This window comes from Pyxicephalus adspersus, chromosome 2 (genome assembly GCF_032062135.1).
Source record: "Pyxicephalus adspersus chromosome 2, UCB_Pads_2.0, whole genome shotgun sequence".
NCBI lineage: Eukaryota > Metazoa > Chordata > Amphibia > Anura > Pyxicephalidae > Pyxicephalus > Pyxicephalus adspersus.
Window position 1 is genome coordinate 75,806,008 of NC_092859.1, and position 27,165 is coordinate 75,833,172.

Here is a 27,165-nt window from a genome sequence, read left to right on the forward strand (position 1 = left end):
GGATGTTGGTTTGGGTAGTGTTAAATGAGGGTGGGAGATTCTGCCTTTGGTGTGGAATCGCCAAAAAAAAGGTGTGTTTTAACCCCTTGGGTAATCCCGAGTGTGACTCGGGTGGCTTTTACTTGCAAAAGCGGTAATCCCGAGTCACACTCGGGGTAATTTTAAGAGCCCCCCTTACCTTTGCCCCACGCTCCAGTGGCGTTCCGATGGTCCTGGTGTGATGCCCGGGCGCCGGTCCGTCGGGGAGTGTGGCAAGGCGGACTGCAGATGCCGGCAGCAATAGCAAATTCCGGGGGTGGTCACCAGAAATCCTGCATTGTGCTTTGCATCTCTCTGGAGATGCGGGCAGCAGCATCTCTGTCTCTGTGAGCAGGGCAGGGAAATCCCCCCTCACATCACCCTGGAAGATGAGTCATCTTCCAGTGATGTGATTGGTGATGCATTGGGGGTTGTGTCTGGGAGGGAAATTTAAAAGCAGATTACAATGTAATCTGCTTTTAAATGGTTTTTACAGTACAAAAACACCACACAACATGAAATAAAAATAAAAGTACATTTTTAATTTATTTTATTTTAAGATTACATTGTTTATTTCATTATTTTTTAAAATTATTATTTATAATTATGTATATTATAATTTATGATTGTAATATAATATATAAATATAATTATCATACCCGGGAGTTAACCCTAAGAATTACAGGCTCACAATATAAACAAAAATTTCTATGCAAAAAAAATAGGATCACTTTTTGCATCAAAAAACTGACAGAATTAGAACGCTAGGGGGGGGGTTAAGGTCATGGTATTGTGGTGGGACTGCGTTTGGTAGCAATATCGTTCCCGAGCTTGGCAAGAGGCGGCTGAGAGTATTACATATCTTGGTGGCGCAGATCCCAAAAGGATGTAATAGAAAAGGGGAACGTCAAGCACTAGTAACCAGATGGTAATGAGAGAAAATTTTAAGGTGTGGGAAAGTGTTATTAAAATGTTAGTTAAATGTTGTCTAATTTTGATTACGTTATTGATTTAATGTTAATTTGATGTTATTTATTGTATTTAATTGGTTAAGTTATTAATGTAATAAAAGGCCTATGGGCCATTTAAGCAAAATCTGGTGTGGTGTAATTTGTTGGTGGGGAACTGACTGCAGTTCTCTGCGTGTCCTCCAGTCATGTCTAAAAACACATGGTTACTGCGATAGTGGTAAAAGTACACGATGCTTCTTTATTGTGTCAGTATGGTAACTCGTAATACCAGTGCAAGAAAAAATCATGAATGTGTTCTTTTAGTGGACAGTGCATATATAAAATATAAAAACATAAAATTGACATTAACAGATCCCATTATAGAGGGATATAGATCCACTTTCATATCAGGGCATATGTAGCAACATTTTAAAAATAAATGGGAACATCTAATATTAGATGAGTGCAGTTTTCATGGATGCTCAAAATACACTCATTACTATTAGGTCACGTATAGCCACCCTAATGCCAAAGTAATAAACTGGGTAACTTTTCATTAAATGAATGTGGTGAAGAGTAATCTTGTTCTCGTAAATGACCAGCAGAATGACAAATACAAACTCAGACTAAGCAGACAATAGTTAGATGTAGGGCTTCAAGATTTCGTGCCTCAACGTTTAGCGTTTTTTTCTGGTAGGTAAAATCACTAGCAAATATTAATGGTTATTAGGGGTACCAATGAAATCTTTATGCAGCTTGCTAAAAAGTGTGGATTTGAAGTTCTTTATCCTTAAAGGCTTAACCTCAGTATTACACAAAGCTTGCACAATGCAGATTCTAAAACATAGCAATCAATAAAAGGGCTATTGTAGCCACAACCAACTGCCTAAAACCAGTATATAGGTTAGGCATTAATTTCTGATGGCAAGCCAGGAAAAATAGTGGGAGGAAATGCATAAATTAAATTTAAATATGCTTTGTCATTTAGCACATTGGATTCTAACTTCAGCATTAGCCCTTAGTTGCAGTATCATCACTGCTATTAATGGGACAAGAAGGTAGCAGCTGCAAAACAAATCTTTTTTGTGACTTAATCAGAAACTTGTGTGAATTTGTCAGCAAATGAACTGAAAGATGAGCCCAAAAGTTATATCGATGGTAAAGGGGTGGCAGCATTTTGTGTGGTCCCCCTGCAGCTGAACATACCCCACTACTGATTAACTGAACAAAACTCATTCGAAACGGTATGGTAGTAGTCATTTATTCCTGTTGTCAAAGCCTTCAGGAAGCACGGTAGTAAAATAAGTCTACGCTATACAATGCCTTACATTTAATACTGTAAATCTACCCCTAAGGGACTGTAATGTCTACGCACCTTTGCATACTATAAAACTAAAGAAACAAAAGTACACTTTTATATGTTAGTGTTTAGGCACAATACATATTTGTAAGCTATTCCTATACCAAAATGTTTACCTAAATCCAGTTTTATTTTAAAAGGTAGCTTTTCACCTATACATGTGTTGTACATGTTTTGGGAATGATCCCACATGCTCTTCCCATAATATATGAAGACAAGAAAAAATGTGTTTAGCCCCATACATAGTGGGCAGTTTAATTTGTTGCAGTCAAAGGTTCACGTCCATTGCAGTATCTGTACTACACAAACCAGTCAACTTACAACAAGTACTGAAGTATACATAAAAACACTTGAAATGTTCCATCTGGCAGAAACAAAAGTTCAAACTGTACAATACAAAAACGAAAAACATTGGAAATTGAATTCTTTTCACTGTTCCTTCCATAAATCTATCAAGGTCATTCAATAAGGTAATGGTAATGCTTGCACGTCTTGCACACAATCATTGTACAGGTCTTCGTATTCGCTGTTTGGCTTGATTAGTATAACACAAGTAGGCCGCTTGGAGCCAGCTGCAGCGCCTAAGTCCTGTAAGAAGAAGAAAAATGGTTGGTAATGGCTCTTTTTCCATTCTTCTGCTTAAAAATCATGTTTTCATAAAATAAATTTGAAGATTGTATTGTACATTTATTACTTTTTTCCAACAAAAAATGCATAAATAACAGCTTTTCAACCCAGGAAAGTGACGGGGTTAATAAAAAAAAATACAGCATAGAAAAATCAAAGATATGAAATGCTTACTTGAAGCCTTTTTCCAATCCATAAAAGACTACATAGCTGACCTGGGATTATTAAAAAGTAATACTAAAGACAGTCACTTACAGGATTTACTAATTCAGTTGGGGCGTGTGAACATTACATTCAAGACAACAACCCCCCAATCTGGATAAGGATCCAGTAAATAAGATAAAATACATTAAATTAACTAATAGGAAATTTTCAATGACATGGATGGTTTGGTGACAGGGTCCTTTTAATAAGTATCAAGCAAATGTATACAGTAATTGCAATAAAAAAAGCCATTTTTCTTGCACAAAGCCATATGTTTCTTGTTAAAAGGGGAACCTGTCAGAATGGAAACACGGAAGCTATCTTGGCCAAAATGTTTTTGAGTGCAAGTTATGGGGCTGGTATACTAAGGAAGCGACAGGTTCTCTTTGTGTGGACATCAGGGGGGACTTGAGATGCCTCATTGTCTCCAGCAGCACTTACACTTAAGTAGATGTGATCTTTTGGTTTTACAGGCACTAGTCAACTTTTAAAACCCCCTTTTGAAAACTCTAATTGTCATGTATAGATTATGTACATATTATTCAAGGGTTAATGTAATGGGAGAAATATAAAGGCAGTTTATAGTAGACAAATAGAAACCGATTCATGAAAATCACTGAACAAAATGACAAATATTTTGAAAGGCAATATATTGAACTTTATGAACAATTACAAGTAATTATAAAAAAAATTGAAGATGACAAATGTGATAGTCAATGCTTAGCACAAAAATAACACCCAGAGCAGATCATATGAAGGTTTTCCTAAGCATTAACTCAAAGGGCATGCCACAGAACACATTTCAGGCTAATGTCTGTTTCTCCAAAATAATCTTAGTTGGTTACTTACAGATTTGGATGGGATGTATGCATACGGAATACCGCGATCCTCACACATGACAGGGACATGGCAATAGACTTCAATGGGAAGGGTGTCTCCAGCAAGCACCACTATTCTGAAATACAATACAATATATTAATCAAAATTATGAACTGCAATCCCACCAAAGGTTAAAATTATCGAGGTTTTGATTGGTGGTCTTTAGCATCTTCATTTAATTCCTAAGGACAGCAGTGGGGAATACACTGCTTCAAACATTCACCCAGAATTCATGGTAACCTGCGGACACAGTAACTACACTACCACCTGAAAGTCTGTTACCAAATGAAAGAGCAGCACATGCGGTATCCCGAGCCATGCTAAGTAGACTAAATACACAGACTTATGCAAATGTTTTCTTTTTACTTTCAGAATTTTGTAGATTATTGGAATTTAATCAAACCAAGATACAAAGCACTATTACTGATGAGCAGCAGGGTTCTGCAAGTGACCCCAGACTGATTACATTGGTATCCAACATGTTGGAAGGTGACTGACAGCATCTAGCACTACAGAAGCAGAACTGCTAATTTCCTTCCACATTGATATGGCACACGAGAAATATCCAAACTCCCACATAGAGAGAGGAGGACAATGACATGTGCTGATCCTCTGGGATGATGACTTTGGTGCAGATCATCTCTCCTGAAGAGAATGACCCCAAATAACTCCAATCCGTGACCCAACCTTTATAAATGCAGTCGCCTTGGTGTGCACAGCGTAACAAAGATCAAATCTGCTATCAGACTATGGGGCACATACTACAAATGAACTTCTACTTGAGCTTTTGTTTTATGGTAACTTCAGAATACCTTACCCTTTCTCTCCCTTATTGAGGAATTTCTGCACCTCTTTTACACCTCTTCGAATATTCTTTTGCTTGACGGCTGTAAAGAAAGAAAAAAAAGGATGACAACATTATAGCTTACCTAATTTGCATGACTTGAGTTTACTGCCATTTACCACTCTGCATTCCGATACTAATAATTACAAACATTAAAATATCTATTTCAGGTGTTTGTCATTAGAACTAAACTTATACTAATACAGGTATTCCCCTGGGTTAAAGACATCTGACATATGGATGCCTCCTAGATACGAACAAACAGGCTTCCCTGCTCGCTTGTGTGCAGGACAGAGGCAAAAGGGGCGGTTTGCATGACTTGCAGAAGAAATCTTTTGCTAAACACTGCTGGTGCTGTAGGTGATCTTAAGAGCCGATCTGTAACATCTTGTAACTCTTTAATAACCAGGACAAACTCTGCAGTTGCTCTTTTTTTGACTATCAAAGCACAGCTTGCTTCAGATGTTTCTTTTTTTGTTGGTGATATCTTAGTGAGGATTTTTTTTTTTTTACAGTAACTGGCACCACACTGCCTAATATGTTGAGACAAACATCTGTCCTAATTGCATTTATAAAAATAATGTACTTGTTTCGACTTACATTTAAATTCAACTTAAGAACAAACCTACATTCCCTATCTTGTATGTAACCTGGGTACTACCTGTACACACAGCGATGTAATAAAAAGTAAAATCAAAGTGCTAAGTGGTGAACCTGGCCACTGGACCCAATCATTTATGTTGGATTATATAGCTAAAATTATGCTGGTAGTTTTGCAATGAAATGTAATTTAATAGCAGCACGGTTAATATGACACATTGGGATATTCGTCTAATATGAGCTGCAGGCTTATCATCTACTAAATTGATAACCAGAGTGCGTATAATACTATGAAACCCTAACATAACCCACAGCTAGTTCAGGGTACAGGGGTTAGATCTATGAAAAAAAACTGCAGTCATCCCATGAATATCCCAAAGTTCACCCTATCTTGTGAATCTTTAAAGGTAACAAACATGTGAAAGGGTGACAAATATGCACCCCTGGTGCTAAGGTTTGTGCGGTATCCTGAGCCATGCTAAGTAGAATAAATACACAGACTTATGCAAATGTTTTCTTTTTCAGAATTTTGTAGCTTATTAGAATTTAATCAAACCAAGATACAAAGCATTATTACCGATGACCAACGGGGTTCTGCAAGTGACCCCAGTCTGATTACATTGGTATCCAACATGTTGGAAGGTGACTGACAGCATCTAGCACCACAGAAGCAGAACTGCTAATTTCCTTCCATTTTGATATGGCACACGAGAAATATCCAAACTCCCACATAGAGAGAGCAGGACAATGACATGTGCTGATCCTCTGGGGTGATGACTTTGGTGCAGATTATCTCTCCTGACCAGGTACAAAACCTTCTAATTCACCCAACAATGTACATCTAACAATTACTATGTGCACTGTATTATCCACAATATGTGATCCCTCTGTAAAAATGGCAAAAAGAGAAGGGAGTACAGGGCTTGGTAGATATCAAGGAATATAGATTTTGCTGCAACTTTGAACATAACCTGTTTGCCAAATCAATCAACAAATTCTCCCATTAGGTATTTGGCATGTTAGGTACCTGTAAACCCTCTCAAATAGACATCTCAAAGCTTGAGATGACCACTGCTTTCCACCATGTGACACGTTATGATATTCATTCCTCCCCCCATAGCAATTGCATAAAAGGTTAGAGAAAGGGTCAAAGCAGCTGGGCCATCACAGACAGCGGCCACTTCTACAGTCTACTTCTAGATCCAATACTAGTGAATAAATAGAAGAAATAACCTGCAAGTTTAAAAATGGGCTTCTTTAAAACTTTTATTGTACCTGGATAAAACCGTGGAGAACATCCGGCTTAAAGTTACGTAGCTAGGCCTCACCCTGCATACCCCCCTATGTGCACTTATTATCAACTAACACACAGATACCTACAAATAATAGTCAGTATTAACAAAGTACAACATGACAGCTATGTGATCATTGCGCCCACCCCGTGTCCATACCTTTCTTCACACACTTGTACAGTCTCTTGGTAAGTTTTCGTCCCGCCAGTGGCTGGGCTATGGGGTTGAGAGCAGCCACCAACTCCTCATAGGACCGCTCAGGGGCCTCCTCAATCGCATCCTGGCTCACATTTGCATCCTCTTCTTCAGCCTCCCGCCGCTTCTCCTTCTTCACCTTGGTCATGGTAAGAACCGGGAGCCGACCACACACACCGCCTGATACACGTGTTCCCTGCACGCCTTGCTACCACTTCCGGTATACACGCGGCTTCTGGCGGAAGTGTCGTGTGTGGGAGGAGCCTGTACTCTATAGGGCGAGACTGTGGGGAGGGGTTATGGCATAATGTATACAGGAGGCTAGTGTTAATTAAAGCAGACTTTATTACGTCATGCATTGCAATGTATTGGTCTTATATTAGATATATTAGACTATTTTATACATTTCATTGGAAGCTCCTCTATATAGTGAATAAAAAGTCAGCATATGTGTAAAACATAGGTCCACTTGCTCCCCCTGTCTGCAGCAACCAGTACAGCAGTCCCTATATTGATCCTTCCATAGGAAACTAACAGTCCACACATAACCCCCAAATGTCCCTCTTCTACATCCATGTACCCTGTCTCTTATTGTTTCCTATGGTCCCTCTTCTACATCCATGTCCCCTATCACTTATTGTTTCCTATGGTCCCTCTTCTACTTCCATGTCCCCTGTCCAGCGTAACGAAGATCAAATCTGCTATCAGACTATGGGGCACATACTACAAATGAACTTCTACTTGAGCTTTTGTTTTATGGTAACTTCAGAATAACTTACCCTTTCTCTCCCTTATTGAGGAATTTCTGCACCTCTTTTACACCTCTTCGAATATTCTTTTGCTTGAAGGCTGTAAAGAAGAAAAAAAAAGGATGACAACATTATAGCTTACCTAATTTGCATGAGGGACCATAAGAAACAATAAGAGACAGGGGACATGGAAGTAGAAGAGGGACCATAGGAAACAATAGGAGACAGGGGACATGGAAGTAGAAGAGGGACCATAAGAAACAATAGGAGACAGGGGACATGGAAGTAGAAGAGGGACCATAGGAAACAATTGGAGACAGGGGACATGGAAGTAGAAAAGGGACCATAAGAAACAATAAGTGGCAGGGGACATGGAAGTAGAAGAGGGACCATAGGAAACAATAAGAGACAGAGGACATGGAAGTGGAAGAGGGACCATAAGAAAGAATAAGTGACAGGGCACATGGAAGTAGAAGAGGGACATTTGGGGGGTATGTGTGGACTGTTAGTTTCCTATGGAAGGATCAATATAGGGACTGCTGTACTGGTTGCTGCAGACAGGGGGAGCATATGCTGACTTTTTATTTACTACCGTATATAGAGGAGCTTCCAATGAAATGTATAAATAGTCTAATATATCTAATATAAGACCAATACATTGCAATGCATGACGTATTAAAGTTTGCTTTAATTAACACTAGCCTCCTGTATACATTATGCCAAAACCCCTCTTATTTTTTCTGGCACAGTGATTACTAATAAAGTAAAAGGAGCCTTTTTATCTTTTGTCTTTGTCATGGCTGCTCTTCTTTTGTGGGACAAATCACTATGAGGAAGATATTGATGGAACAAGGAGCACACCGGTATGTGTTAAAAAAGCTGAGATTAGACGGTGGTAAATTTGTGGTGTGGTTACATTTTAGTCACACCTGGGAACCATGCCAGCACTCAAGCCACTACAAGCATCTCAGCCACTGCTGTTCATAGGGAGTGAATAGGGTGATGGTGAGCAGTTCAGTATCATCAGTGCCTGGTGTCACATGTTTAAATGCTGGTTCATTAAAAACCAGCATACCAGTTGGGGTTGTGAACAGATAGAAATGTGCCAGCTGCTGGGATCTGCAAGGAGTTCATACACCTCATCTGAAACTAGCTGTAGTAAGGTATAGAGGTTTTACAGATAGAGACTAAAACTGGTGCTTGTAATTTCAGTAGGCTTATAGCACTCACACTTGTCGTGTGTACTGTGAATGTTCATGAACCCTCATCCTTTGATGCCCAAACTCACTGGAGGGTACCACAACTACTGGCCAATCCCAGTTGAATGTATCAGAGCCACTAACTAATCCTATTTCCATGGTACCACATCTGATAGGATACCTAACAGCAAAATAAAATAAAACTTTTTTTTTTATTTTTTTACTTTGGGGTCTAATTATAGAGTAAAGAATCAGAAGTTCACTGAACCGTTTCCAGGTGGGGAAAGATTTACCGCCATTGAAACACATAGAACTGGAAAATGCTCCAGCAGGGAATGTTTTAGCGATTGTCAGATTTACTGCTTTATAGATAGAAACCTTTGTGTTTAATGTTAAACAAAATACAGAAAAATGTTAGGAAGGAGAAATGCATCCAAAACACAGAAATACATACCTCCTAACATGTATATAAATAGTTAAACCTGCATTTTTTTACATGGCAGGTGTAATTCTAACTGCAGCAGCTCCTGTGTAAAATGACATTTACAAGTTCCCCCGAGTAATACAGTATAGCAATGTATTGTTACATTGAATGTACTATTTCATTCATATATAGGTGTGATTTGAATGGAGTCCTTTTAGTCCTATGCCTATAGTTCTTTATTGCAGAAGGGTCATTGCGGAAGGATAATAACCTTACCTGCCTGATCACAACTTTGTGATTGCACTTAACTGTACATACTGCAGCTTGGGGGCTCTGCCATCTTCACCCAATTTTCTTCTTTGATATGGGTCTTAAGCCATCCCGCCCGGCCAGAACTGGCTTCCTTCAGTGGTATCAACCACAAAGCAAGCCAGGAAGCACAGGGAATCCTGGCATCCTATGCTAACTGCACACACATTACTCCTTCTTATACATGAAGATCAGGCAAGCAAGTATGTTTTTTTTGCATAGGCGACATGGCCTGTCTCTTTCGGCAAAAAAACCTTCCCTATCGCTCATTTTCAAAGCAGAACTTTAGTTCCACTTTCAAGCTAATTCCTTGGAAATTTTGAAAATAACCTATATCTGTTCCTAAAAAAAAAAAAAAAAAAAAGTTTTACATCTGGTGTTTTGGGATGTCGATGCCCCCCACTTACTAATGGCCTGTGATTGCCTGCTACTGATGGAGAACCCAGGAGAAGGAGCTTCATGGGACCAGTTGCACAGAGAACGACTGTGGAACAAATATGGTATGTCAAACTGCGTGCTAATTAAACCCTGGACAAAACCAAGGGGTCTAATTACAAATCAGTAAATCTGACTATTCACTGAAACAATCCCTGGTTGAGAATCAATTATTGCCATTAAAACACATGGACCTAGAAGTTTCTCCACTAGGAAGTCAGATTCACTGCTTTATAAATAGACCCCTAAGTGTAAAAATGCATCTTCAAAATAATACATTTTTATAAAACAGTGTCAGATGTAAAGGAAAACAACTTTAAGGAGAAAAGTAGGAATTTGGTTTGAAAATAGGGACAGTCTCTGCAAATAAAGGACAGATATGAGTAATATACACAGTTGGCGTTGCAAATATCATCTCCATCTACTAGAGCTAATTCTTTAAACTTGGGCTTGTGGACAACTAAGTGTTTAGGACTAGGACTGACAAACAGCAAGAAATATAAGAACAGCAATCATTTATCCATGATTACATTAAAAGGAATTCTGTATTAGCTTGTACAGTGTGGACCTCTCTGCAGCCCTCATTATACTACAGCTCCCAGCAGCCCCCTGTGCTCGGTTTGCGTCATCTTCCTGCGACGTCGCCTCCTTTAAGCGCTATATTTTGCCTGGGGAAAATGGCGTCGGGGATCGGCAGTAAGTATTGTTGCGATGGCGCATACGTACATATTGGTAAAAAGCCGTAAAAAAAGCAAGTATGCGTCTTTTATCTGGGCTTGATAAGTGCTGAGTGTTGATAGTGACACGTTTATGTCTCTGTATAGAACACAAGCTGCTGAACGTCGGTCCAACCGAGCCATGGTCCATCAGGGAGAAGCTGTGTCTCGCCTCCTCGGTCATGCGCAGCGGCGACCAGAACTGGTGAGCACCGGGAGCCCTTGTAATGTTATAGCCAGCGCTGCCCCCTATGGCTGGCTCCAGGGAAGTGGGGGGGGACTCATCCCAAGTCCAGATCATCATTGTGCATCTCTGATCTGAAGGTAAAACATAATGTGTTACAACTAAAGATTACATCAGTGCTGCCAGCGAACACAGAGATGATCAGATCCAAGGTATTTGGAGACCTTTGTGTATTGCCATAGCACATAATATAATCTGATTGTACAATTTTTGGATTAGGTCCTTGTACCAAGCAAACCTAAGTCTGCGTACATATGTGTGATTTCTATCACTTGAAATTATCCTTGATTATCATTTCTCTTAGATTGTAAGCTCTTCTGTGCAGAGTCCTATCCTCCTCCTGTCATTGTCTGTCATTTGCATCCCCTATTTAATATAAAGTGTTGTGTAATATGTCAGTGCCATATAAATAGTGTTCAATATTAATTATTATAGATGAGTGAAGGAGTGCTGTACACACAATGCCCATTCTGTTCTATGGAAGAGGGGGTGGGGATGAGGCAGTAGCACCCCACTGTACTCCCCTCCGTTGACTTGCACTGCAGTCGTTCTCTTTCAGACGTTCATGGATCTGTCAGCACTGGCCCATGAACAATGTAGGGCAAACCCACGTCAGGTTCTTGTCCTAGACTAGCACAGCTGTTTGTATCGGGTGAGAATAATCAGATGTGTATAGCCTAAAGGTGAATATGTAAAGTAATTACTGGTGAATAATAAACTGTTGCTGTGTAATTGTGATTTTTAAATTAGAAGTCTCTGCAGATATGAAGACACAAATGAATGCAACTTGTTGTTTTTACTCAATAAATGGAAGCAGTGTAAGAATCTAAATTTGCTTCCTGTGATATAGCAGGGTTGAAGTGTTCGAGAACAAAACAGTACAAGGAGGCAATAAGTCAGTCAATCATTGTTGTGCTGCTGCTCCTTTCAGTGACCTGTCGCAGGCTGAGAAGGTTCATAATGAAATATAAAATAAAAGTAAAGACAAGAGAACATTTTAAAAAATCCAAAATATCTTCTTATTTCTTTAGGGTGTCAGTAAGCCGCGCCATCAAACCTTTTGCAGAAGCAGGGCGCCCTCCTGATTGGTTCTCCCAGAAGGTATGTCGACAAAAATGGAAAGATTGCTTTTACTTTATTCCCACAGACAGAGTTGGTGTTTTGTTTTAGTTTTGTATACAGTGTAGAAGGGGCAAAACCTCTTGTCAGTCCTACTGGAGATATATTTATTTCCTGTACTAGAGTGGTCGTTAACCTATTCAGACCCATGGACCACTAAATTTATTGGCTCTGGACCACGAATGCTCGGTGAGTTGGTAGTGACGTCATGATGCCAGAATCCACCCACTCTACCAATACAGGTTTGAGCCTGCGTTGGGAAAGTGGGCGAGTTGTGTCTGCCCTGCGATCCATACAGTAGACAAGGTCCGTGGCTCTGGTCAGTGCACCCCCCTAGCTGGGTCCTCCTGACCACGCTCAGGGGCCCACCGGCCAGAACCATGGATCACCAGTGGTCTGTAGGCCACCGGTTGGCGACCCCTTTACTAGAGACTGAATGGGAAATTAGCCAATTTTTTCCCAAAGGGAGGTGAATTTTTTGGCATTATACACTGAAATATTTAACTAAATCTAATTATTTATTCAGACCTTTATCTCTAAACATTTTGTTTCTTATCTTTCTTTCTAAATGACAGTAGTCATTAAGGCAGAGGGGACAATCTTCCTAGAAAGGGAACCCTAAAAAGAGGAAACAAAACAACAGAGTGTAAAGCTAGTGACCAATTCCAATAATTATAATATTTTGGTAAACCTTACAGTGGCTGTAAATATAAATAAGTCTACATGGAATGTTTCCTCAGCACTTAAACTCCGATGTTTGGAATGCAGCCATCACATATAGGGACTTCTGAGCTGCCATATGTTACTTTTTAGTTTTTGAATTTGGATTCAGTGTAAGGCAGTCCCTTTTTTTTGAATGGGATGCCAATGCACGCATCAAAAATACAGGATAAAAAATCACATGTGCTATATTTTGTGCGCTGCAATTATTAGTTATGCATTACTGTAAAATGGGATGCCATTTTAAAATGAATCATTTTACCATAAGATCTGAATGGACCTAGTCAGTTGTGATGCTGAAAATGACTGTTTATTACTTAATATTATCATAGGTCTATTGTGGCTTTGATCTATGCATTGTGGTAATTGCTCCTTATTTTGTGTTACCTCTAGCATTGTGCCTCACAGTACTCGGAGCTTCTAGAGACCACAGAGACCCCAAAGTAGGTATATAAATGTCTTGTCACCGACTTTCATTGCTTAAAACTCAAGTTAAAATAAACAATGAGAAGATGTCCTTACATTTCTGTAATTTTCCACAACTTTGTAGTTGGTTTTGCACATTAAATCTAAGCACCACTAATTCTTTTACTTTTATTTGTGGATATTTTAAAGAATGAACCTGGTTACAAACCAACTGCTGGATATTTTTTGTAATAACTTTTATACCACAGTGTTTTCCATTTGTGCTTTTTATTAAGTCTCAGACTGTAATTTTTAGTACCTTTTTGGTAGCCCTAAGGTATTCACATTGTGGGCCACAAATTTAAAAGGGGTAGTGGTTCTAGTTCTAAAAATGACCAGATCTGTTTGAGATACGATTATGGTCTGGGCAACAATGAACTTATAAGTATTTACTAACTGAACGTACTGTAGATTATTCCCAAAATCACAACAAAGATTCTAAAGGGAGCTGGCAGGTTGCAAAGATTCTGCTTTCATAAAAACTAAAGGGGAAAATGGCTGAGATTTTAGTGCTGCTGTTGTGGAATTTAAAGATAAATTTCTGTACAAAGCCTGCTGCTAACAAAAAAGTGATTTGAGGACAAGAGATTGCTTTTACTGATTTGTTCTGGATATGTAAATATTTTGGTAGGTGTAGTCAGTCTAGGCTTGGGTTTACCCACTCTGAAAAGTGGCAAGCAGGCACAAAGACAGGTAATGTTAACTTCTGCAATAAGTTTTCCTACCTGCCTGGTGGTGGCCGCCCAGCTGTACATTCGCAATACCGGCTTCCCTTCCAAGTGCTGGGACTGAATGAACGTCATCCTGGCCTAGCCAATCAAGATGACCAAAGATTGGATAATGGAAGGAAAGAAGGGAAAAGATAGGGGTGCCTGCAATGGAACAGGGACTCTGTTCAACCAAGAATATATTTTTTTTTAAGCTGGGTGGGAAGAAATTGTATATGGGTGGCTTCCCTTGTATTGTGACCCAACTCTTTAGTAACCACCCAGAAACAGCTGGGTGGTTACTGAAAAGTGCCAGGTGGTGGGCCTGGTAAAAAGAGCTGGGGTGTACCTTGAGGACTGGTGGGTATCAACTGTGTTTTGGTTCTGCAGTGGTGTGCAGGTTTCTCTACCGTAATAAACTAGGGCTAAACTTGTGAATAAAACTCTCTTCCTACCAAGAGTATTTGTTGGCAGTATTCACATTTGCTAACAAATGTGTTATTTGCGTTTCTTGGTAGCAAATATATTTTATTGTTTATTGGAGGTTTTCTGCCCTATAGTCATTTCATTTTATTTATCATTTTCAGACGGAAACGAGGGGAACGAGGAGAGGTTGTGGAGACGGTAGAAGATGTAATTGTACGGAAACTGACAGCAGAAAGAATTGAGGAACTGAAGAAGTTGATTAAGGATACACAGGAAAAATACAGGTTTTGTATTTATTCTTTAGCCCTTTATATAAATGTATACTCCTATACTGTGGTTGCATTCATGTGCTAATCCACCTTTGCCTATGAAGCTGTGTTTGTTGATATCTGTTCTTTAGAACATCTGATCTCTGCTGTTTTCTTTTCTTACTTTTTTTTTCACCTGAGCATTAAATTGTAATTTTTTATACCACCAATTCAGAAACTGCTGACCAATCATGCCATTTGTATTTTAAGAATAACGTGCTGCAACATTTGACCTCTGCAACATTTGACCTCTGCAACAGAGTTGTTCAATAAAGCTTGTTTGTCCTATAACTTTATTTACTATCATGAACACAATTAAATATGATACTAGAAAGAAATCATAGTAAATTGCAGGTAATATATCTCTTCATGATATGGTTTTCTCCTTTATTAGGAAGTTAAAAAAGGATGCGGAACTGATTCAGAGTGGCCACATGGACAGTAAACTTGAAGAATTGTGGAATGACATTGTAGCGTAAGTATTTTTTTCTGTTTTATACATTTTACATATTTTATTGCTGTAAATGACGTCCAGTTTACAGTGAAATCTTCTCTCTGTATCTTATAGCAAAAAGAAACAAGAGGAGGAGGAAGCAGAGATGAAGAGAAAAGCTACAGATGCTGCTTACCAAGGTTAATGAGTTTTATTTTTAACCTGTTCATTTACTGTAGTTTGCTTGTCTTATATATGCAGCTTTATTTGTTGGCTTTCTTCATGGTAGTTGTGTACTTCAGTTTAAAACAAGCCTCTACTAGCAGTTTTCTACACTGAAAATAAAATGAATTTTGGGATTATATGACTAGCATTCAACCTAAAGCCCCAGTCTTTCTGAAAGTAAGGTTTTATGTGACTCCTTTTTTATTTTCTTTATTTTTGACAAGGATGTTCCCTTATGTGCCCTTTAATCTGCCCTTCTGAAGGAAGACTATTAAACCATTATGCTACTTAAAAACAGATAGGAATAAAAGCCTTGGAGCCTTCTATCTATACTATGACGACTGTCATATTTCTGCGCTGTTTTCTTGGAAGTAGTTAAATCAAGAAGTTATGAAAAAATGGTATAAGTGTAACATTATAGGTGGTGCCAATGAGCCACACAAAGTCTTAAGATACACACTGGGCAAAAAACTACTTGTGCTCATGTGTATAGACATACATGTGCAGTACATGCCTAGGCAAAAGTAATATGTAGTTTCTGATCCCCGTTTCTTTTTTCAGCTCGTCTGGCAGCTAAGAACATTCCTCGAAGATCGTCTACTGCAATAGGACGTCCGTCTGTTGGATCATCATCTCCCGGTGGAGAGTTTGGCCTTGGAGACCTGACACCAAGCAGCACAGAGGAGGGAAGCTTGGGGGTAAGTACTCTTCAAACAAAATAGTATATTGAGCCTTTTACAGTTGCAGCTTTTAAATTGCATTCCTTTCGTTACAGGTAAGTGTGGGGTCTTTACCAAGCACCCCAGTCTCCTCCTTCATTGGCATTCCTGATACCCCTCCTCCTCCTGCCCCTTTGGAGTCCCCGTTGACCCCAGTGATGGACGACTCTTCCCAGAAAAAGATGGGACAGAAAGCAACTCCACCCCCCTCCCCGCTGTTATCGGAGCTCCTGAAGAAAGGCAGTCTGTTGCCCACGAGTCCCCGGCTGGTACGGAACCCCTCCCTGGGCCTCACATAGGGTTCCCCAACACTACCCATAGTTATGCCAAGGAGGAAAATCAACAGTTAGTCAAGTTTCTTGCCATATCCTTTTCTTTTTCTACAGGTCAATGAAGGAGAAATGGCCTTAGCGTCCAATCATATATCGGGATCAGGCGTTCTAATGGATGTTGGTGTTCTTCCCAATTTGCATGGAGGTGAGATGCATCCTGTTCCAGGCACAATTCCTGCATCTCCAGCAGCATCGGGTATGTGGTCTAGCTGCAGATTTGGGAAGAGGGGAAGCAGATATCCACTATCAGAATATACAGATATATCTTTTCTTGAATCTGTCTCATAAATCATATTAGATCTTTATCAACATTTTTTTCTTTTTTTTATTAATTCCCTTCTCTCATTTAATTTGGTTCCGTTCTTCTTTTTTATGTTCCCCTCACACTGTTAATTGGTCCTTTTTTTTTTTTTTTTTTTTTTTTTTTTTTTTTTTTTTTTTTTTTTTTTTTTTTCTGTCCCTGGCCTCCTGTGTTCTGTTTTCCCGTCCTGTTCTTGATCTGTTAGGTGCTCCCACTCTTTCCCGGCTTCTAGAAGCTGGTCCTGCACACTTCGCTACACCTCTCGCTTCCTTCTCTGCTCCTGCTGCAAGTGAATCTCCGTCTAAATCTTTGCTGACCCCTATAGAATCCCAGGCCACCATTATTATGATGTCAGCCCTGCCAATGACTGCAGCTGTCCCAGGTAACTTTTTGCCATGGGCTTCCTGCTTTACACTAAAGGGAAGAAGTGTATATATAGATATCCTTGCCATGCATATTGTTTTTTTTTTTTTTTTTTTTTTTTTTTTTTACTTGATCAGAGTGGGTCCATCTTTAGCCAATAATAATTTTTCTTGGATGATTTTGGTTTATGGCAGTACCTATGATGTCCTAATTTTTTTTTTTTTTTGTAAATTATCATTACTGGAAGGATAATTAATATTGGATAATTAATATTTTTGGACACTACAGTGACCCAACAGGAGGACAACAATTCTACTTCTGAACAACATACTGTAACAGTGTCCATGGATAGCAGTGACATTTCCATGATTATAGATTCCATCAATAAAGAATGCTTGGCAAGTAGTGATGGAAGCTTGCAAACAAAGGAGGAATCATCTGAGAGCAAGGGAGACTTGGACCTAGCTGAAAAGATGGACATTGCTGTTTCCTACACCGGAGAGGAGTTAGACTTTGAAACTGTTGGAGACATCATTGCAATAATTGAGGACAAGGTAAATTACATGCTTTTATAGATAGTAATATAGAGTGTGAAGACAATTGATAGTTTATAATTCATCAGCATAGGAAGACCTATTCTTTACCTTATATGCTTGTTGATCATACTGGGGATTATGATACTTGTCTGTGCCTGGGTGAGTTTGTAGGTGCTTTTTGTGAAATAGAAACAGTAGATGGACGTAGGGTAGTGTAAGCTCTCTGGGACTCTTACTATGACTATACTAACACTATGCAGTTAAAAATTTGACACTTTAAGTGCGCTTTCTTGGGAAGTAAAAAGTAGCTGCACTGAACAATATTTTTTTTTTCAACAATCTCACAAAGCATAACACAGTTGCAGTCAGAGCTTTCTACAAAAGTCATTGGTTTTTGTCAGGTCCAGGTTTCCTGAATGTTCTTTGAATGAATCTGTTGTATAGATGCCATATGTATGTCAGAAGTAGATTATTTTCATGCTTCCTTCTGTGCACACATTGCGAAATTGCAGAGAGCAGAATGCAAAGGTACTGACCAGGTTCTAGAACTAAAGTTTTTTGCTTTTTCAAATGCTTGATCAGGCAGGTCAAAATTGCAGAAAGCGACAGGCATTATTCCTTCTGCAAATAATCTGTTTTACCTGCCTGATTATTCCAAGTTTCTGGTGACGAAGCTGTGCATATGCAGAGCCAGCTTTGGTTACCAGGATACCCAGCTTTCTCTGTGCATGCCGGGGATGAATGAACCCCCATATTGCCTGCACAGGAGTTAGGTCATCCTTGCCCAGGCCAAGATAGCCGAAGATTGCAAAGTGGAAGTGAAGAAAGAAGATAATGCCAGAGAAAGGGCATGGGGGAGTCATTTCAGGTTTAATGCCACTTTAATTACAGAATTTGGCATCAATGTTTATACATATTTTCCTTTATGTACCTGGGGATTGAAGACTATAGTACTAAAGTCTTTTTACGGGACAATATTTCATATCTAAAACTTATTCTAATCATGTTTAACAGGTTGATGACCATCCTGAGGTTCTAGATGTAGCTGCAGTAGAAGCAGCCCTGTCATTCTGCGAAGAAAATGATGACCCCCAAGCACTTGGTGGACCCTGGGATCAGCCTGTCCAAGAACATTCAGTAAAACCAGAGAACATTGCACAATCCCTAATCTCAGTGCCCAAGGATCCAACCTGTGTCCAGCAGGAAACCATAATGAATATCATGGAGATGACACCTGAAATAAAATCAGAACCCCCTGAGCCTGAGGTACAGCCTGCCCAGTCAGAAGTGACTCCTCATGCAACCTTTCAGATTGAGCAGCCTGAAGATATGAGAGGGACCACTTCAAACGAGACCAGTAAAGAGGAGGAAACCGAGCTCCAGATTAAAACTGAGGTATCTTTAAAAAAAAAATAGGCATGCAAATTTAGGTTACAAAGCTTATAAATACATTTGTAACTATATGCTGACTTAGGCATTGATATTTGACACAGCTGCATTTTTAAGCTAAAGGACAAATAAAAGCAAGTGTCAGTTTTCTACTATAGGTTTAGGTGTTGAATAAATCATTTAGATTTTTTTTTTTTTATTCATGAACTTTACAGAATCCCACTGGCCAATTACAAGACATTTTCACGTCTTGTTACTAACTAGTGCTCGTGTTTTGTTGGCTTTAGGCACCACAGTGTGAAACATCTCATGAAGCTTTTCCTAGTGAAGAAGATAAGGGACCAGGATCTGAGGATAATCCAGTTTTAAATGGTGAGTTCTAAAATCCATGTGAGCCAGGTTTAGAGCAGTGTTTGTGAAGAAATGTCCTTGTTTATATCCTGATTTCTCTTTTCAGAACCAGTAAAATCTGAACCTCCACCCAGCAGTCATAATAAGGTACATCTTTTTTCTTCTATAGTTTTCTTAGTAATTCTTTGTAGTGTAAGATTGTAATGTATTAAGTATTGTTGCCTCAGAAGGACTCACAACTAGAGGACGAAGAAGAGGAGGAGGATGTCACAAGTGAAGTTGGCAGTCCAGAGGAACCTAAGGAAGAAGAGGCTGGAGAAGAGTATCTGTCTGAGATGGACAACGAACCACCAATTAGTGAGAGTGATGATGGATTTAGTATTCATAATGCTCCGCTTCAGTCCCACACGCTTGCTGATTCTATTCCCAGCAGTCCAGCGTCTTCTCAGTTGTAAGTAACCTTTTGAGTGTTGACCGGTAGCTGGCAGTAAACTTAATACTCCAGTTGAAACTTGGTAGAATTGAATGTGAAGTTGGTGGTGGGGTGGGATAGGAGCCTCAGATGTTTTCATAACCATTGGTATTCCCATTTGTAGTTTTTTTTTTTTTTTTTTTTTCTTTGCACATTCTGTGCATTTTAAAGCATTTCTTTACTGTGTTTTCAGTTCTGTGTGCAGTGAAGATCAAGAGGCTATCCAAGCTCAGAAGATTTGGAAAAAGGCCATAATGTTGGTGTGGCGAGCAGCAGCCAATCACAGGTCTGTATTTGCCAGATTCAAGTTAAAAGAAAAAAAAATGTACCACATTACACATAATTTTCAGCCGAAAACAAATTAGTTGCAGAACTTAGCTGAAGGACTTTTACATCACACAATATGAGTAAAAAATCATGCAAAAAAATATTGAATATACCATACGTCTTCCAAAGTTTTCCTTAATCTTGTACAATTTTCATGGGACTTGATATTTTCCACTGGAGATGTCAACAAAGGCCTTTTGAAGTTCCTTTTTTGATAGCTGGGTGCTGTTTACCCAGGTCGGTGTTCTTGCTCATAGAACTTTTTTTTTTTGGAAGATTTTTTTTTCAAGAAATTGTAATTCTCCTTTCTTATAAAGTATGTTGCAAAACACAAAGTTTGAGACTTTAGTCCCCCATAACCCTGTATATTTAAATGTTCTAGTTGTACAGTATATAAGATTAAATGTAGAGATTGGTACCCTAGGCCAGTGTACTCAGTCTGAGCAGTGCATGGAAGTATATTAAGAAGCTACTTTCAGACTGGTGGTGTTAAGCATTAAGAACAGCTTTACGCAAAAGCATTCCCACATTTGACACATTTTGCTATATTTACTTTTATGTATTTTTTTTTTATTATAGGTATGCCAATGTCTTCCTACAGCCAGTAACAGATGATATTGCTCCTGGTTATCACAGCATAGTACAAAGGTATTGCCAAGTCTTTTGTTTTGTACCCTTGAAATGTTAATATGGTTTATGTGGCAATGGCTAGGTTGATCAGTGGTATACAGAGTCTTTTCTTCTTGGCTTTGTAAATGTTTGACTGTTCTGTTCATTTTTTTTTACCATTTTACTACTTTACTATGATGTGACATTCAAAAACATGTCATTGACTTTTTTTTTTTTTATATAACATGTTCACTGGTAATTTAGGCCCCAACAGATATGATATATATATATATATAATATTCCTTGTGATCATAATGTATCAAGATATGTTTTTGATGTAATAGAATGTGATGTTTTGCTGCTGAAGAATAAAATAAAAGAATATTGCCCTTTTCCTATAAGGATCTGTATTGTTCTTCATTTTTTAACCTGGAGAGTATACTTGATATCGATAACATTGATGTATGCATTTTTTTTTTTTTTTTTTTTTGCAAGGCCTATGGACCTCTCTACTATAAAGAAAAACATTGAGACAGGTATAATTCGAACCACAGCTGAGTTTCAGAGAGACATCATGCTTATGTTTCAGAATGCAGTCATGTATAATAGTTCTGATCATGATGTTTATCATATGGCTGTCGAAATGCAGAGAGATGTGTTGGAACAGATTCAGGTATGACTTTGGTTAATAACATTTTTTATATTTTTTATGTATTGTCAGACTATAGAAAATGCTTTATTTTATTAGTAATGCCTAACTGTGTTTAAAAATGTATGCCTTTAAGTGCTTAGTAAACTAATCAGCCACATTTGTTTGACCCTTCATGTAGTGAGTTTTTGCTTGTTTTGTTTTAAAGCAATTTTTGGCCACACAGCTTATTATGCAGACATCTGAATCTGGGATAAGTGCTAAGAGCCTGAGGGGCAGAGATTCTACACGAAAGCAGGACGCTTCTGAAAAGGTACTAAATGGCTACCCAATCAAGAGCCCAGCTCTCAATTCACTTTCATAGTTCATTTTCATTAACTACATCAATGATACAACAAAAAAAAAAATCAACAACTACAAAACAGTTTAACATGCATATCAGACATACCGGTTCAATTTACCAAATTCTACCACCTCCTCAGCAGAATATATCATACTTAACTGACCCTTTTGACTCTACATTAACTCTTTAAAACCATAATCGCCAAATGGCTTTTGATGACTTGATCTTGTCTTATAATTTCTTCTTTTTCTCACACCCTTTCCATTCATTTCCTTACCTATACCAGTCATGCAAAACAGTACTACAATATTCTTTATTACTTTCCACTACCCTTCAGTACTAACTTGTGGATTAATACTAAATTTCCTGTAAATGTGCAATTTACTATTTTAATTACCTTATCCGAATATTTTTTAAGCTTTAGACATCTTCAGGTAAAGCATAAACATTGGATTAAATTGTAAAATATCCATTTTGTGGCTTTCTATAAACCCTGGCATTATAAACACAGGTTTTGTGGCCACGGGCTCCGCTTCTAAAGGAAGTTGGAAAATGTGGTGTTTAAACGTGATGATAATTGATAGTAATGTAGTTGGTTAGGGGGGCATCTTCTAATTTTTGGTATCTTATCAGTCTTGGAGATCTTCATTCATGAGTTGTCAGGAGATGAACTGAAAAAAAACTTGGCCACCAAGATAGCCCCGGAAGTCTTTAGATCAGCACCACAATGTTAGCCTTTGGTAGCATTTTTACCCCCATCTTTTATTGCATAAGGACTGGGTTATATTTGTAGACAAGTTTAGGTCTATACCTCCTGCATCAGGAAGACTAGATGAGGTTGCTGTGAAATGTCAAAGCTTACTTGGCAATGTATAAGCACCTCTCCTCCATAAATAATAAAGTATTGATAATGCTTAGGTTCCTGACTTAAGCGTACTGTGGGTACATGCTTCTACTATCACATACCTTGCAGGGCTCCTTGGTAACCTCAGGGTTTGGGGACCTTTTAAAATCAAAATAACAATTTTGGTTTCTGAGGTTCTGCTTGGTCTTGCTCCTGCTTAACCTTGTATTGATTGTACAATTGGCCTATTGTGACAAACGGTGGAACACACTGGCAGCAGTGCTAAGTGTAGGTTTAGGAACTGAAATTACTATTTATGTAAAATATCTGGTTATTCCAAATTCACTCACCAGACATTGGCTGTCTTTTTCTTTAGCTTATGCCATACGGAAGCAAAACATATTCTGTACAGTGCTAGCTTAAAGAAAATCTGTCCTCACTATTTTATGTTCGAGTATTTTACTGGTGCCATCTATTTTATGTGAGCAGCAAGAGAAGCCAGTGCTGGAAATCAGCCTTCCCAAACCTTCATTGAGTCTCTTATTTCTTTCTAAGCTTTTTGTTTAAGTCCTGGCTCCTCTTCTGCTTCTGTGTTGTCAGCTTGTCCGTGTTTTGTGTTGGAGAGTCTCCGTGGAATCTGACCTGTTTTTCTGTTTGTCCTTTAACAGGACAGTGTCCCCATGGGCTCTCCTGCCTTCCTTCTCTCTCTCTTTGTAAGTATTGAATAGCTGAAATGTAATGGACAGATTGAATGTACCAAGATTTTCTAGTTAGAGCTGTTCACTTTCTTTACTATGCTTTGCATCTGTCAAGCAGTGCTTTCTTAGTGCCTCTTTCTGTTCTGCAAGCTTTTGTTTGTTTTTTTTTGTTTAATTTTTTTTGTAAAACACTATATGCATGTACGATTTTCTTCAATCAATTAATCTCAAGGTAGTAGAGTCAGTTAACACGCTGTTCAGTGCATGATAAAGAAGATATACTCATTCTGCAGTGTAGCAATTCAGTTAAAGCAACGTTTCAGAACATTGAAATATGAATACAGAAAGGGTTAATACAGCAGCACTAGAGTGAGAAGGCAGAAGTCCCATCTTATAGTTATCTCAGGTATGTGAGACATTTTTCTGAGTTATAGTTATGCATTTACAAGTTAAGCAGCTGCAAACCTTTATATTCCTGCATGAATGCTTGCATTGCTTTTCATAGCACTGTTTCTTTTTGCCTTCTTCACTGAACAGGATGGCGGTACTAGAGGTCGTCGCTGTGCAATTGAAGCGGATATGAAAATGAAGAAATGAAGTGATTGTGATTTTTATACTTCAATGGAATATCATGTATTAGTAGCTGTAGCAATTGAAGACTGGATCATGTGGTATAATTTGGTATTTAGGCAAGTTAGCTTGTAAACCCCAGTATCTGGGTCTTTTAGTGAGTTATGTTTGTGTGTCCTCCATGAAGTGGCACTACAGGCAATATTGAATATAACTTGTAGATATGTACAGATGACCAGAACAGTGATTGCTTGTGCTTGATGCATTACAATTTATTGTGAGTATTTCACTTGAATTAGAATTGCAATTTACAATATTTATTTGGAACAGCACATTAACTTATGACATGTATTAAACTGTCCTTCCTCTATGGGTTTTGAATATATGTTGATGTATGCAGGAGGGTGAATGTAGGATGACTGAATCAGAATCATACAAAATAGAAATAACTGGAATTACCCTTCTATGTTTAATGGGATGCAGATTTCAGTTGACAGATTACGGTTGTTATCAGTTGACAACGTGTCGTCCGTGGTTTTTTAATACATATTTAACATTTATTGTGCTACTTTTCTCCAGTGAAAAGACTTTTCTGTCTTTGGGGGTTCAGATGGAACTCTTTGTCTTTTGTCTATACTCGAGAAACTAGCCATATCCAGGCCGCTGTCTTTATATGGCCATTATCTGTTTATTCTGATGGCCCAAATTGGCATGTCCTGGAGATTGCTGTTTCAACTCATTATTGGTAAAATAAGCTTGAACTGATGGGTCAGTCCACCCAAAACAATTTTGATGATGGCTGAACCATTTAATGGATACCTCTTTGGGGATTGTAGTGCTAAGGTCTGCTCTTGGGTTACTACTGGCACTGCACATTGCCAGTGGCCCACTTTTCTTGTTTGCTTGTCCGTTTATATTATAGGGAATACAACAGAGTGAAATGGCAGGTAGGTGGGTTGTGAAGAACTAAGGTCGCACATTTAAACCCTGCAACTGGAGTATCTAAAAGAAATGGGCAGCCAAAAGTTAAATTATTAGATATTATTTGTATCTAAAAAAGAATTTGGGTGGAATGACCCCTTGAGGCGGGATTTGTATTCAACATCATTAACATAAAAAAGGCTGTCCGCATGAATTCCTAAACATATTTGTACTATATTCATCTTTTGTATATGTTGATTGAAATTAAAAAGCAGTATGATGGCTGTATGCCAAAAAAAAAAATCAGTGAGGTTTGTGTTCATTTCTTTGGTTCTATAAATATTGATTTTTGTCAACTTTGGTTACACCCCTTAAATCATTATTGCTACATGGATTTCAATAAATGTATTGCAGAGATCTTTGTTTTCTGACAACTCTAAATTTAACTTGTGCCCAAACAACGCACCCAAAAAAAAAAAAAAAAGTTTCTGGAGTCCTTGTGATTTTTTGAGGGTTAATTCATAGTACAAGTAGCTGATGGGTCAGAGGAGGCTTATTTATGGTTTTAAAAATAGTTTATATACAACTTTAATACAGGGTATAATATAACAACAAATGGACATAATATTGTTGCACAACACCCTCATACAAAGCACATGGATTTCCCCAGAGCTTAGCACAGAAGTAAAAGTAGCAAATCAAAAGGGGGGAAAAACGGTAGACTGTGGGGTAATAGAGAAAGCTAACATTTATTAAACAAGAAATCAAAATAAGGGTTATATCTGCTTCTGTGGAGTAAGCTCATTATGAATGGAGTCTGTGGTATCATGAGAAGTGCAGCCATGTTTCTCAGTGTGAAATTAAGATATCACATTTGTCCTCATCTAGTGCCTTGAGTTTGCCTATTTGTATAAGTTTAACCTTTTATCTACCCATAACATCAAGGGAGGAGTTTGTTTTTGTTTGTTTTTTTTTCTCTCCCTCTTCCTGAAAATGGGAATAAGTGGTCTATCATCTGCTAATAAATTACAATATAAAAGTATTTTCTTGCATGCCAGGGAACCCAGTAGAATTGACTAGAGGGCCATTTCAGGGATAAGGTAGTGCAGGGACACCATATAATTCAGTGCAAATGGAGAAGACTTTACCACAAAATGTCTAAATTAAAGGACAACTCCACCAAACTTGGAGATATGTGCCTATGTTCTAACATTTCCAGCATGTGTAGCCGACATGTTTGGGGAATTACAGTGTAGTGTAAAAGGGTTCTTTGACCATCTTTAGAGGATAATAAAGTTCTTCTTAAGAAAATTGCTGGAGATGGAAGCATCTGTATGTCTAACGCAAATTCTTTGCCTTTCCACATCAGAAAAGGTCCTGTCAAGTCTGTGACATTTTGTAATATATCTGGCTTACGTGTTGGTATACCCCTCCTTCAGTATGTTAATACTTCCAGACCATGTATCATGGGGGATATTTGAGATGCAGCAAGCTTTTTACGTTGTGTTCGAGAGATCTATGTAGCATAAAGGAGTGGGACCTTTTACAAAATGTCTGGTTTTCAACTGAGCACAATCAATGGCCACTAAAGAATATTGGGGTGGGTGGAGACGCAAACTAAGCCATATCAAGATCATCAACATCTCTCGCTTGTGGTCATGTGTTTCTGGCATGCCCAAAAGAGACGGTATCCCTGAAAGAGAGTCTGTTATCATAAAGTAGGGTTAATGGGCCAAGGATGGAAGAGGTTATATCATAAATTATTTTAACCAAATATTGACGTACCCCTGTAATAGGAAGGGAACAGATTGATAGTTTTGTTAATAGGAGAGGTATTGATCCAGGGAAGGGCAGCCAACTCTGGTGATGTCATTTGTTTTGTGAGCTTTGGTGGCTTGGAACCAAAGCCTATCTAGTGGGATTTGTTTGCTGCTTGTAAATAATATGTAAACATCACTATAGTCTGTGCATAGGTGCCCTTTTGAAAGATTTCCTTTTAAAAACAAGCGTCCAAGCTGCAAGAGAGAATTTTGGTTTGAATGTTTGTTGTTGGAGAAATGATCAGGGTGCATATTATAAAGACCACTTTTGTGGTATAGCTTTGGAAGCTACCTGGTATATTGTCCCTCACAGTTCACTTATTGCCCCTGATTCATCAAGCAGAATCGGATTATCGGTTGCGCATTCGTATTCGCGATCCGAAATCGTACGCCATCGCGCTATTCAGCAACTGAAAAAGCTCGCGGCCGGAGCCGCGCATCTCCGGCAGCTTTACACTGGCGAGCGTGTATTA

At 38.6% G+C, this 27,165-nt stretch overlaps 2 protein-coding genes across 7 annotated transcripts; one reads left to right on the forward strand and one right to left on the reverse strand.

The window, feature by feature from the left end:
• Positions 1–2,553: 2,553 nt before the first annotated feature.
• NHP2 (NHP2 ribonucleoprotein) lies at positions 2,554–7,208 on the reverse strand. Its single transcript, XM_072401057.1, has 4 exons — positions 6,934–7,208; positions 4,856–4,925; positions 4,009–4,114; positions 2,554–2,916 (listed from the first exon to the last, which is right to left on the reverse strand). Exons 1-4 carry the CDS (start codon positions 7,115–7,117, stop codon positions 2,791–2,793), a joined length of 486 nt encoding a protein of 161 aa, XP_072257158.1. The 5' UTR covers positions 7,118–7,208; the 3' UTR covers positions 2,554–2,790.
• A 3,494-nt stretch (positions 7,209–10,702) lies between these two features.
• Positions 10,703–25,272, forward strand: BRD8 (bromodomain containing 8). Of its 6 annotated transcripts, none has more exons than XM_072401062.1 (22): positions 10,703–10,781; positions 10,910–11,006; positions 12,077–12,146; positions 13,278–13,327; positions 14,644–14,766; positions 15,185–15,265; positions 15,359–15,423; positions 16,010–16,146; positions 16,224–16,436; positions 16,554–16,695; positions 17,006–17,182; positions 17,452–17,717; positions 18,714–19,094; positions 19,376–19,460; positions 19,546–19,586; positions 19,667–19,890; positions 20,105–20,197; positions 20,818–20,886; positions 21,343–21,520; positions 21,705–21,809; positions 23,352–23,396; positions 23,919–25,271. In XM_072401062.1, exons 1-22 carry the CDS (start codon positions 10,763–10,765, stop codon positions 23,976–23,978), a joined length of 2,721 nt encoding a protein of 906 aa, XP_072257163.1. In that variant the 5' UTR covers positions 10,703–10,762; the 3' UTR covers positions 23,979–25,271. The 6 variants fall into 6 exon arrangements, with proteins under 6 accessions (XP_072257163.1, XP_072257166.1, XP_072257167.1 ...); XM_072401065.1 differs by having other exon boundaries at positions 19,670–19,890; XM_072401066.1 differs by lacking the exon at positions 23,352–23,396 and having other exon boundaries at positions 23,919–25,272.
• Positions 25,273–27,165: the final 1,893 nt, after the last annotated feature.